This window comes from Guillardia theta (assembly GCF_000315625.1).
Source record: "Guillardia theta CCMP2712 unplaced genomic scaffold GUITHscaffold_53, whole genome shotgun sequence".
Lineage (NCBI taxonomy): Eukaryota > Cryptophyceae > Pyrenomonadales > Geminigeraceae > Guillardia > Guillardia theta.
The window spans coordinates 332421-344901 of NW_005434621.1; the positions used below are offsets into that span (position 1 = coordinate 332421).

General features: G+C 53.8%; 5 protein-coding genes across 5 annotated transcripts in view; 4 read left to right on the plus strand and 1 right to left on the minus strand.

The window, feature by feature from the left end:
- GUITHDRAFT_141314 (hypothetical protein) overlaps nt 1–536 on the minus strand; it is a gene marked incomplete at both ends in the record, with an annotated part of 9439 nt that extends 8903 nt beyond the window's left edge. The window contains one exon of the mRNA XM_005829290.1: nt 1–536. This exon is cut by the window's left edge and continues 296 nt beyond it. Within this exon, the coding sequence (XP_005829347.1) occupies nt 1–536 (536 nt within the window).
- A 1420-nt stretch (nt 537–1956) lies between these two features.
- Nucleotides 1957–4764, plus strand: GUITHDRAFT_111645 (hypothetical protein; the record flags this gene model as incomplete). The annotated part of the gene is made up of 5 exons (XM_005829291.1): nt 1957–4242; nt 4289–4347; nt 4404–4467; nt 4519–4641; nt 4684–4764. The coding sequence occupies 5 exons, from the start codon at nt 1957–1959 to the stop codon at nt 4762–4764; spliced, it is 2613 nt and encodes an 870-aa protein (XP_005829348.1).
- Nucleotides 4765–5199: 435 nt separating this feature from the next.
- On the plus strand, nt 5200–7902 carry GUITHDRAFT_74012 (hypothetical protein; the record flags this gene model as incomplete). The annotated part of the gene is made up of 16 exons (XM_005829292.1): nt 5200–5262; nt 5433–5549; nt 5596–5679; nt 5751–5804; nt 5859–5938; nt 5990–6065; nt 6120–6191; nt 6235–6314; nt 6463–6527; nt 6593–6666; nt 6720–6776; nt 6949–6998; nt 7104–7152; nt 7199–7279; nt 7476–7579; nt 7830–7902. Coding segments are annotated over 16 exons (1179 nt in total), but the record flags the coding sequence as incomplete, so codon positions are not given.
- Nucleotides 7903–8860: 958 nt separating this feature from the next.
- Nucleotides 8861–10215, plus strand: GUITHDRAFT_73946 (hypothetical protein; the record flags this gene model as incomplete). The annotated part of the gene is made up of 3 exons (XM_005829293.1): nt 8861–9524; nt 9827–9911; nt 10098–10215. The coding sequence occupies 3 exons, from the start codon at nt 8861–8863 to the stop codon at nt 10213–10215; spliced, it is 867 nt and encodes a 288-aa protein (XP_005829350.1).
- A 227-nt stretch (nt 10216–10442) lies between these two features.
- On the plus strand, nt 10443–12008 carry GUITHDRAFT_111648 (hypothetical protein; the record flags this gene model as incomplete). Its single annotated transcript, XM_005829294.1, has 6 exons — nt 10443–10610; nt 10664–10716; nt 11111–11156; nt 11264–11353; nt 11587–11671; nt 11908–12008. The coding sequence occupies 6 exons, from the start codon at nt 10443–10445 to the stop codon at nt 12006–12008; spliced, it is 543 nt and encodes a 180-aa protein (XP_005829351.1).
- Between the last annotated feature and the right edge of the window lie 473 nt (nt 12009–12481).

The window sequence follows — 12481 nt, forward strand, 5'->3', positions numbered from 1 at the left end:
TACGCGTCAAAACCTCGTCCTCGCACCTTCATGACCTCAGGGACACCATCGTACTGCCCTGAGACTCCGACGTAGGTCGGGGAAGCAGACGACATCCCTGCTTCCATGTACAGCAAGGCGAAGAACTGAGGACGAAGGGCTGTGCGTGCCTTTTCCACTGAGAACCTCACGAGCATTGACGACAGGTCCCAATGGTGAGGTGAGTCGCAGGAGAGCAGTGTGCTTGATTCGACTTTCGCTGGCTGCCTCCTGACTTCAGCTTCACCGCAGCGAGTGCTCGGAGGCAGTGGAAGTGAGGAACAGATTGTCAAGTCTGTCCGGAACACGCACTCGTAGTCACCTGCCACCGGTATGAAGCCCGTGCCGTACACTTCTATCTTTGAGCTCCCCGTGGACAACACACTTGGAACAAAGCTCTCGACGCCATTCACGGTGATTGTGTTCCAACTCGCAGGAGAAGAGACAGAGCTCGAGCTCGAGACAAGGATAAAAAAGGCGAGGAAGAACAATGGCACTTTCACTCCTTGCCTGGTCATGGTGACAAAACGTGTTCTCCCTATCACCTCACCCTCGTCTCCTCTCCTCAGGCTCCTCTCCTCTCCTCTCTTCTCCTATCGTCTCGTCTCGTCTCCTCTCCTCTCCTCTCCTCTCCTCTCCTCTCCTCTCCTCCGTCACATCCAGTAGCCCCTGAGGCTCCGACAGTCCCCTGAGCGCATAGCCAGCATCTCCGTCACTTCATCCATCAAAAGGTGTTAACGGGAGAGGTAACTGCTAATAACGGATATAACGGTCAAGCACAGCCTGTGAGTAAAGAAGCCTGTGAGCACTGAGAGACTCCTAAGAAGTTCACAGGGCCTTTACTCAAAGTACTGACTCCCGGGCCCGGAGCCTCGGAGTCCGAGTGCCGTGACGACGGCGGCGGACGGCCCAAGTTTGTCTAACCAGGCTCCGACCGCTGCAACTTTGTTGTGCCCGATCTGCCAGGTTTCTCGCCGTGAGTTTTCCTCGTACTGATCAAGTTTAACCTGGTTTACAGTACGAGTCGAGGACTGAGGCTTGACCCTGACCGTCCGCTGTCCGGCGCACAGGCCAGCGAGAACCACACAGTAACTGGAGTGACTGCTGTCGAGGCTGCCGCAGTGCCACGGTGGGCAGCCTTGCGATCCGGCGGGCCCGGTGAAGCCTCCGGCTGAGCGACGTCATTGCGACCGTACCGTCCGGTGACTGATGAGTCAGCCTATCGACTCTTTAAAACTTGAGTAATCGAGTGACTGTCACGATGAATTTATTGCCGCCACGCCGTTACAAGACACTATTCGGAACTCGGGGAATTCGGTCACTAAAATAAAATAAAAGGTACTGAGGTTTTGATAGTACCAGCCATTTCGGATAAAACATTATTCGGAGCTCCGTATAAAACTATGTTTTATATCGGATGACCGGAAATATGGTGTCGGAGCCCGCCTCAGTCATGGATGCACAAATATTCAGAATACATGTCGACAGTTTCAAAATCACAGAGAAAGAATTTCAGCATCATTCAAATTCCAGATTCGGTACCGAGTCACGAAGCGGTCACGAAGATGAAAAACTCGGCCTTGGGCTACAAGATATGCAGCAAGGGTCGTTAGGGAGACAGGGGGTACTTCGAGGTCAGAAGTGGGGATCACAAAAAAGGGGGTGGGTAGCGCTCACTTTACTCAGGGGAATGTTGAGAAGGCTTTTGGACACGGGGTGGGTACTGAGAACGAGGCATGAGATGCAGCGACTGTGTTGAACAGAGCATGGAGATCTAGATCAACGTCGAGATCACCATGCAGATCTAGATCACCGTCGAGATCAGCATGTCATCAACATCTTCCTTGTTGCTGGTCGATCACTGCCTCCTCTGAGAGCCGACGATGGGGCAACTCTTCGAATGATGCCAAACGTGCAGGAAAGCAGAAGTTGTTGCTGATGTTCTCAATAGGGAAGATGCATATCTTTGTAACGAGATTGCATCCATCACAACAAAACGAAGTTTCCGGCGATGTTGTACAGGAAGCTGATCCGTTTCCTGAGCTCCTACATCACAGCATCCACCAAATCCAATCGTCCGAGTCCAAGAGTGTTTTCAAGATCTACCCCGAGGCAACTTATCTTGACATGGACTGCGTGCCTGGCTCCTTTGCGGGAGAGTCGAGAGTATCCAAAGCAAAGTACTTGAGGAACAGCTCCATCTTTGTGCCCATTATTACATGGGGAAGGGATCACAGCGTTCTGAACGAGCTTGCACGAATCAACGAGGAGAGCGATGTAGAGAGTGACTTCGTGGTGTACGCGTTGGTAGCCATCTACTTGCTGCATAACAGCGTTGGCAGACTGAAGACGGTGTTCTCGATCCTGCAAGATGAGTCAGGGGGGCAATGCTCGATGATGGACGCGTGCCGCCAGTTGAGCAAGAAGCCTTCTCTGCTAAGTTGCGAGCGGGCGTGCTCACTGCTGCAGCAGGGAGGAGTTCGCAAGGAAAGGGAGAGGATCCTCGAATTTCTTCTCAAGATCTCTGTGCAAGATGCGGTGTTGCTCCTCCTTCCAGCGGGATGGTGCGAGGAGGCACCGATGGTGGGGGGGAACAAGGGGACGTGTGCCATGTACGTGATGCCGGACGGGGAGGTGGAGAAGGGTGCCGTCGAGGCTGCAGAGCTGATTACAGACTGTCTTGTAAGCATCGTGAACAAGCACATCGAGCGGAAGCTGTGGGAGTTCTCCAACCACAACCCCCGAGGGATCGAAGTCCTGCAGGTGCTGCGGGAGCTGGGAGTCCACGAACAGTTCAATGAGTACTTTGCGCTGCGAGGCATCGAGTCTTTTGAGAGGCTGTCGAGCCTGGGGCACAATGTTTCCTTGAAGAAGGAGTGCAACGTGGTGTTCAGATCCTGCGACGAGGTTGTCACAGTGATGTCTCGGCACGATGAGGATTCGATCAAAACGCTGCAGATGCTTGCCTCCGAGCACAAGAGGGACAAGCGATTTCGACCCTTGAACGAGCGGCTCAGGCAGTACAGAGATACGGACGTGAACGGAGTGCTGGCTCTCCGCACCAGCAACTCACTCGAGACAGCCTTGGTGAAACTTCCTGCGAGAGTCTGCATTACTTTCCTGAGCACAGTGTACCTGGTGTTTGGTATCAAACAGCTTATGTCAGTGTGGACAGAAAGCATTTGGCTACCGGAAGCAAACTCGACGACGCCTGTAGAGCCTCGAACTGTGAAGATATCGGTGATAGCAGACCCAATCATCAGCTTCTACTGGAGCTTCCTCTTTCTCTCGGGCATAGTCATCGGGATTGTCAACACTCCACTGCGGGCCAAGTGGCTCCTTCTCTTTACAGGGCACCTGGTGATTGTTGGGAATTTGTTCTGCGCCCTGTCGGATTTCGTGCAATGCTCCACTCAGGGGACGGGGATAGGATCGTATTGTAGCGGGACTTCGCACATAGTGACTGTGATCTTCGTTGCGTTCGCAATGTACCTTGCGCATTTTGTTCAGCACTACTTCTGGATAGCAGCTTTCTTCCTCCAAGGCGCTTTCTGTCTCTTTTCATTTGTCGACATTGAAGGATGGTTCAGGATGTTATTCCTCGCTCTCGGGTTGGGATGCTTCGTCGTTGCCTTCATCATAGTCCTCCAGTTTCGCAAGCAGTACAGGAAGACTTTCATGGAGCTGACGGCGGCTATGAAAAGCTTCGATGAGAGCTGGGAGACGGTGAGGGAACAAAATACACAGGCAATAGAAGAAATCAACCAGCGAGTCCGATCCATATCTCAAGAGCTGAACGAGGTGATCAAAGGGGGCACCAAGACTTGGACTCTATACCTGAGTGTGATGCTGGGCATGCGGAGATCGCGATACTCGAGTCGCAACGATAAAATCCGGCAGGAGAGCAGCGACTTCGAGCGACTGTTCCTGCAGGCGCAGGAGATCAGTGCTCAGTTCCAGCTGTGGGTGTCTAGTTGGAATCAGGTGGGCAGAGTCGAGCACGGGAACGTCAAGTCCTGCTCGCGAGCGATGCAGAAGACCGTCAGGTCGTACCAGCGGGACCCCTCCTGCTTGACCGACCTCGTGAGGTGCACGGTAGTAGTGCAGTCCATCGATGAAGTTCTTGCGTGGGTGACTTTCCTGCGCGAACAATCTGTGGTTGGCTTCGAGGTGAACGGTAGGGACAAGCCTGGGTCGTCGCGGGTGACGTCAGAGGACATAGAGGTGGGCAGAGGAGGAGGAGGTACGGAGGGAGTGACGGAGAAGGCAGGCGGGGAGGGACGCAATGAGAGGAGACATCTTCATGAGCATCACGAGCATTAAGAATCGGTAAGGAGGGGAGGGAGAGTGAGGCAAACGCGTTGCACCTTACACACTCCTGTTAGGTACGATCCCTCGTACAAGGCGAGCATCAGTGGAGGATACAGAGACCTCTGCGTCTGTGTGGAGGTAGGAGGAGCAGGGCTGGGTACACGAGAGCTGACGCGATGGGGGCTGAAGGTGGGATGGACGCGAGACGAGATGAATCAAACTTGTAGCCTCGTGCCAGTGAGGGAGTGGGGGCAGACGGCAGGGCTTCGGAAGCACATCTGTGAGATCCAGGTGGGAGAGGAGCTCGGGACGGTCCTCGGAGGTCAGGGGAGTTACTGACGCCGTCATTGGCAGGTGCTGCTGGAGGAGATGCACGCTATCAAGAAGCTCCTGCACAAGGAGTACGTGAACTTCCGCAACACCCTATGCCAGTAGAGATGCCGCCGGGATGTCGCCGTTGTGTACTATGATGTGCCATACGATCAGTTAGTGTAGTTAGTATTCTTTTCCTCTTCTGTACAGATCTGATTAAAATCATGATAGTCATTCCCAGTAGTGGTCCTCTAAATATTAATTCCGTGATACTAATAATGATTTACCCACCCCACAATAAGTTTTCGAAAAATAATTAGCGACCCTAAAGAGTATTGACCCGGCGGCTGGGCGACATGGCAGACGCTGGATGGTGGATCGGGGCGCTCGTGGCGGCAGCATGCGGGATGGCAGCGATGTGGGGGATGAGGAGAAGCAGAGGAGGTGAGGATGGGATGAGCCTGCGACATCGACCTCTGCTCAGTCAGCTAGGGGAGGAGGGGATGGGGAGGGAAAGTTGACTTTGGCCCTTGTCCAGGGGAACGTGGAAAGCAGCCGTCGGGGAGCAAGAAGGTTGCGTTTGTGCATCCGGATCTTGGGATAGGAGGAGCTGAACGGCTGGTATGATCATGATTCTGGTGTTGTCTTGTCCAGTCAAGAGTAGGATGGGTGATGTGGAAGCGACCGTGGGGGTTCTGAGAAGAAAGTCCTGAAAATGATTGAGCATTGTGAATGAGAGGAGTAGGAGGGTGAGAGGTAGAAGAGGAGGGGAAGTTGAGGTAGGGTTGCAGGTGGTCGATGCTGCTGTTGGTTTGCAAAACAAGGGCCACAGTGTCGTGATGTACACCTCACATCACGACAAGAACCACTGCTTCCAAGAAACAAGGGATGGCACGTTGAACGTGGAGGTAGCCGTGTCGAAGATTCGCTGTTTCCTCTTGTCACCTTCATCAGGTGTTTGGGGACTTTCTCCCTCGGCACCTCCTCGGAAGGTTTCACATCCTGTTTGCAACGCTCCGAGGGATTTATCTAGCCATCGTGAGAGATTGCTTGTCCACAGGACCATAGAGAAAAACATTGCGTTTGTCTCTTATGCAGATTCCTTGCAGGTCATCCTGCTGACACAATCGCACTATGATGTGATCATCGTCGATCAGCTCTCGGTTCTTGTGACTTCCGGTGGTTGTTCGAGGGATCTGACAAATGTACTCATCCAGGTTCCCGTACCCATCCTCCTCGCCACAGGATCGAAGATCGTCTTCTACTGCCATTTCCCGGACCTGAAGCTCTCTGGGCGGTGAGCTTGAGGGTGTGGGCGACGGAGAGGAGCTGGTTGAAACGAGGGCAGGCGGAGTTTGATGAAATCTCTATACCGCCTGCCTTTCGACTGGCTCGAGGAGTTCACTACGTTGCTCGCTCACAGGGTATCCTACCTGATCGCACTCTTGTTGTGCATACCGACATGCACGTGTTTGCAGATCCTGGTCAACAGCAAGTACACTGCCCAGGTCTTCCACGAGACATTTGCAAGCGCGAAGATCTCGCCAGAGGTCGAGATGGAGAGCTGGGGCTCGAGGTTGACGTTGAATGTAGGTGCTCTACCCCAGCATCAATCTCAAGTCGTACGAGAGGAACGAGAGCGGGACGTCGACGAGATCGGAGGAGGCGGGGACGTTGCTCAAGACTCTGCGCGACTTCACGTACGCTGCTGCTGTTCCTCCTCCTCCTCCTCCTCCTCCTCCTCCTCCTCCTCCTCCTCCTCCTCCTCCTCCTCCTCCTCCAAGCAGAGTTTTCGTTCCTTGGCGACTGAGACGACTGAAGGTGTTTCGTGTCTATCAACCGTTTCGAGCGCAAGAAGAACATCGATCTGGCAGTAAAGGCTTTTGGTACTTCTTGTCACCTTGCCAGCCTGCGTTGAGGGCATGGCTGCTGGCAGCTCGCCTGAAGCGAGATCAGCCCAAGGATGAGTTCGGGAAGTTGAGACTAATCATTGCCGGGGGGTACGACCCGAGAGTCACGGAGAATGTAAGAGATTCGTCGTCTCTCCCATCGCCGCACCGCTCACCATGACGGCGCAGGTCGAGTACAAGCGGGAGCTAGAGGGGCTGAGCAAGTCCCTTGCTGTTTCAGATCAAGTCTGTCGAATTATCCTCTCTCATCCTTTCCTATCTCCCCCCCCCCTCCTCCTCCTCCCCCTCCTCTCCTGCTCTCTCCGTCCTCTCCTACGACTCTCCTCTCCTGCCTCGCTGCCTTGCCGTCTCCATCCCTCCTCCTCGTTTCTCTAGATGCGAATGACATGTTCTCCAGATCATTTTCAAAGCAAGCTTCAGCGACGAGGAGCGATCCCTCATGCTGAGGTCTCTCTGTCCTTGTCCCCCCTCCTCCCCTCCTCCCCTCTCCCCTTTCCTACCTCTCTCCCCTCTCCCCTCTCCTCCTCCTTCCCTCTCATCTCCCACCTGCAGCCATTGCTTCGCAGTGATCTACACGCCTTCCAACGAGCATTTCGGCATTGTGCGCTTCAGACACGCCATGGGAAGCGTCTGATGAATGTCGGCAGGTTCCGATAGAAGCCATGTACAGCCAGCGTCCTGTCCTCGCATGCAACAGCGGAGGACCAACTGAGAGCGTTCTACACGAAGTCAGCCTCCTCCTCTCTCGCCCCTCCTCTCTCTCCTTGTCCTCTCCGTCCTCGTCCTCGTCCTCACTTTCCTCCCTATTCTCGTCCTTTTACCTAGTATTCCTTCCTTTCCGCTCCTCCTTTCTCGCTCCTCCTTCCTCGTCCTGCTCCTCCATCCCTCATTTAAATTTTCTGCCTCTTGACTCATTTTGAGCAGAAGACGGGGCTTCTGTGCGAGGCCACAGAAGAAGATTTTGCCTCGGGGATGAACAGAATGTTGAAGGACAGGAGCTGGGCAAGAGAAATGGGGGCGAATGGAAGGTGAAGACCTCAGCTTGCTGTTGTTTCGATGATGATGACGACGACGACGATGATTACAATGATGATGATGATTATGATGATGATGATGATGACGACGACGACGATGATGATGATGATTACAATGATGATGATGATGATGACAACCATGATTGGATGATGATGGTGCGACAATGATGGTGATGATGAATGATATTGAGATTGAGATTATGATTGTTGTGATTATTACGACGATGATGGGCTTTGTTGACAGGAAAAGGGTACAGGAGAATTTCTCTTTGGATGCCTTCTCCCAAAGGCTACACGAAATCATAAGATCTTTATGATATCAACAAAACCTCGACTTTCTTTGTGACTCAGATGATTCAACTCATCGCATTGTATCAAACGGCAGGACAGTCATATGGTCCTGTCCTCTCATCATACTCATCTTCTCCCCTCATCCCATCCCCTCATCCCATCCCATCCCATCTCATCTCATCTCATCTCATCTCATCTCATCTCATCTCATCTCATCTCATCTCATCACATCACATCACATCTCATCTCATCTCATCTCATCACATCACATCACATCTCATCTCGTCTCGTCTCGTCTCGTCTCGTCTCGTCTCATCTCCCCTCATCTCATCTCCCCTCATCTCATCTCCCCTCCTCTCCTCTCCTCTCCTCTCCTCTCCTCTCCTCTCCTCTCCTCTCCTCTCCTCTCCTCTCATCTCTTCTCGTAGAATTCCTTTCCTATCTGTTGGCTTTTTTACTTGGCCCTGTCTACACACAAAGGACGTGTACTACCACTACCCCCTATTTACCGCATGTGAGTACCCCATTACACTCACTATTACTCCCCAACATTCCTTTCTCCCTCCCTCCCTCCCTCCCTCTCCCTCCCTCTTCCTCCCTCTCCTTCTCTCTCCCTCTCTCCTTCTCTCTCCCTCTCTCCCTCTCCCTCGCTCCCTCTCCCTCTCCCTCTCCCTTGCTCCCTTGCTCTTTCCCTCTCTCCCTCTCCATCACTACTCATTCTCTCAATATTCTCCTCTAGGATTCTTCTATATTCTCCTCACCTGCTTGCTTCTCCGCTTTCCAACCACAGCTGCTGACTTACCTTTTCCTTGTCTTGCCCTCCCGCCCTTGCCTCGTTCAACGCCTTGCGACATGCTCTTGTAGTTCCGGCTCTACTTCCAGCATCCAGCATCCTTCACCGACAACATCATGGCAGACACAACAAGCGCAGGGCAGCTCGCATTGGGGGACTGGGCAATGGTGTGGATATATTTCATCCTCTGCATGGGGATAGGGCTGGGTATAGCGTACAAGAACCGGAACAAGGGGGGAGGAGCGACAGGACCCAAACTCGTCTCGCAGTCCAGCCAGTGCTCGTCCGATGACGGGCATGCAGAGAGGTACTTCTTGGCGGGAAGGGAAGCAGCGTTCTGGGCTGTCGGCGCGTCACTCTTCGCTTCCAACATCGGATCCGAACATTTCATCGGCCTCGCAGGGAGCGGAGCCAAGGTCGGCATGTGCGTCTCCTGGGGAGAGTGGCTGTCGCCCTTCGCCATCCTCCTCCTAGGCTGGGTCTTCGTCCCCCTCTACATCGGCTCTGGCGTCTTCACCATGCCGGAGTTCCTCGAGCGGCGGTACTCGCGCGGGCTGCGTACCTACTACGCGTGCCTCCTCCTCTTCCTCTACGTACTCACCAAGGTCAGCGTCGCCCTCTACGCTGGAGCAGTCGTGCTGCAGCAGACGGTCGGGTGGGACCTGTGGAGCGGGGCCGTGAGCCTGGTGGTGGGGACGGGAATCTACACGGCGACCGGGGGCATGGCGGCAGTGATCTACACTGAAGTGATCCAGACCGTGGTCCTGATCGCAGGCGGCCTCGTCCTCCTCTTCATCGCCATGCAGAGGGTCGGAGGGTTCGACATGATGTGGCAGAAGGTGTGGGAAAAGTGGGGTGGAGGATGACAAGGAGGGAGGAATGAAGGGGCAGGAGGAGGGGGAGGAGGAGGAGGAGGAAGGGAAGGGGACGTATTCTGGGAGGAGGAGGAGAACGATAATGATTCGATGATACGATGATGATATGATGTTCGTGATGACGATGGTGTTTGTGTTTGTGTTGGTAAGAAGAAGGAGGAGGAGGAGGAAGCGGAGAGGGAAGAGGAGGAGGAGCAGAAGGGAGGAGGAAGAGGAGGAGGAGGAGGAGGAGGAGGAGGAGGAGGAAGATTGAACATTAACGAACCTCAAAGGTCCCAGGAGAGCACGCACATTTGTTTCAACCACCTTCTCATGAAGACTTCCCATGGACTGGAGTTTTCTTCGGAATGCCTTTCACCTCCATCTGGTAGCCCCTGCATCCCGACATTACTTCTACCCCAGCCCTTCCTGCTCCTGCTCCTGCTCCTGCTCCTGCTCCTGCTCCTGCTCCTGCTCCTGTTCCTGCTCCCTCTTCTCTTGCTGCTGCTGCTCCTCCTCTACCATCTCCTTCTTTGCTTCACCTTCTGTTGTCTTCCTTTCTCATCCATAGCAGGTACTGGTGCACGGATCAGAATGTTGTTCAGCGAGTCATCGCCGCCAAATCACCAGCTCATGCTCGAGCCGGAGCGATTTTTGCAGCCTACCTCAAGGTACTGGGAGCGGCGGGCTAACTTGCAAAGTAGTCTCTGTGCCGAACAAAGTCGCTTGTCTGTGCTGAGGAGGAGACAACTGTTGGAACATGTCATGTCAAGGTTGTGATGTTTCAACCTTCAGATTCTCCCTCCCTTCATGATGGTCATTCCCGGGATAGTCTGCAGGTACGTGAAATACAAGTGCAGTAGCTCTCAGCTGTGATCGAGTTCTCGTCACTGTGAGGAATTCTTGTTTCCTATGAATCATGTTCGATGCCGTGCGAGCTTTCGCGCACAACATGTTCTTGTACACTCACTGCAAACCCCTCAGAGCACTCTATCAAAAGGAGCTGTTGGATCAGAGTGCAGGTTACAACGTGGCATTTCCTTACCTTGTCGTCAACATCCTGCCGTCTCCTCTTCTCGGACTTATGGTGCTGAAGATGTGCTGACGATCTTGTTGCGTCTGAACTTGTCGTTGCAACAGATCGCAGCGATGCTTGCAGCTCTCATGTCTTCGCTCGCTTCCGTCTTCAACAGGTGAGCAGCAGTTGGGGGTAGAGGAGGGGAAGGAGATGGCAAGTTTGACCTCCAGGGTGTGTCAAGAAATGGAGGGAGGAGAAGGACGGAGGGACGGAGGAGGGAGGGAGAGTCAGGGGGAGGAGCGAGGGATGGGAGCGTGGGTTGATGGATGGATGAACAGAGGGAGGGAGAGAGACAGAGAAGGAGGAAGAGGGAGGGAGGGAGGGAGGAAGAGTCAGGGGAGGGAGACAGGGAGGGATGGAAGGAGGGTGATTTTCTTTCATCTCTCTTGATTGCTTCACTCGATTCTGAAGTTCAACCATAGCACTTCGACGATCTTCACAATGGACGTCTGGCGCAAGTGATACTATCTTGCCCTCAAACTCTCCTTTCTCACTCTCCTCCATGGCAGCCTCCGCAAGTCCGCCAGCGAAAAGGAGCTTGTTCTTGTTGGCAAGGTGTGTTTCCTCCACCAGCAAGGGCTGTCATGACATGTTACTTGTCTTCGATCCCTCCGCATCCCTTCTTTTACATCCTCGTTTCTTTCCTTACCCTTCGCTCTCAGGTCGCAACAGTTGTCATGACCATCCTCGGCATCTTGTGGATTCCTCTCATTCAAAGTCTCTCCTCCGGGTTGTACATCTACACTCATAAGGTCTCTTTATCCTCTTTCTCCCTCCTGCTCCCTCCTGCTCCCTCCTGCTCCCTCCTGCTCCCTCCTGCTCCTGCTCCTGTCCTACCTCCTGCTCCTACTTCTTCTTTTTATCCTCCTCCTCCTCTCTCATTCCCCTCCTCCCTCCTGCTTGTACTCCTTCCACCTGCGCCTACTTCTCCTCCTTCTCCTTCTCGTCATCCTCCCTCCTCCCTCCTCACCTCTTCTTCGCTCAGGTCATGGCATACATGGCTCCTCCCATCACTGTCGTTTTTCTCGGAGGCGTTCTTTGGCCTCGTGCCAATCAGCAGGGAGCATGGGGTAACTTACCCTCCCTCTTTCCCGCTCCATCCTCCTCGTCCCCTCCCCTTCTCTCCTCCTCTCTCTGTCCTCTCCCTCTCCTCTCCTCTCCTCTCCTCTCCTCTCCTCTCCTCTCCTCTCCTCTCCTCTCCTCTCCTCTCCTCTCCTCTCCTCTCCTCTCCTCTCCTCTCCTCTCCTCTCCTCTCCCCTCCTCTCATCCTCAACTTTTCTCCTCCTCCTCTGACAAACGATCGCAGCATGTCTCATGTTCGGCTTCTTTGTGGGTAACTTGCGGCTTGTCGGCGAGATTTCGATTGCTAGATCGCACGACTCATCTATTACCTCTCTCTTCTTGTAAGCTCCCCTCCTTTCCTCTCTCCTCTCCTGTCTCTTGCTCCTCCACCTCGACCTCTTACCTCCACCACCACCACCTCCTCCTCCTCCTCCTCCTTCCTCCTCCTTCTCCTCCTCTTCCCACCACCACCACCTCCTCCTCTTGACTCCACTACCTGATTACTGAGTTCTCTTTTTCAACTGTACAGTCACAGCAACTTCCTGCATTTTGCTGCTTTCTTCGGCTTCTCCTGTTTCATAGTAATAATAACCTCCCTCGATCCTTTCTCATCCTCCCTCTGACTCCTCCCTCCCTTCCCTCCCTTCCCTCCCTCCCTTCCCTCCCTCCCTCCCTCCCTCCCTCCCTCCCTGCTGCTCTCTTTCCCTCCTCATTCTTTTCCTCTTGAATCTCTTCCCCCTTCACTCAGTCACCATCTCCTTCCCCCTTAACGTTCTCATCGCAGATGCTCTGGCTTGGGAGCATTCTGACGTCTCCTC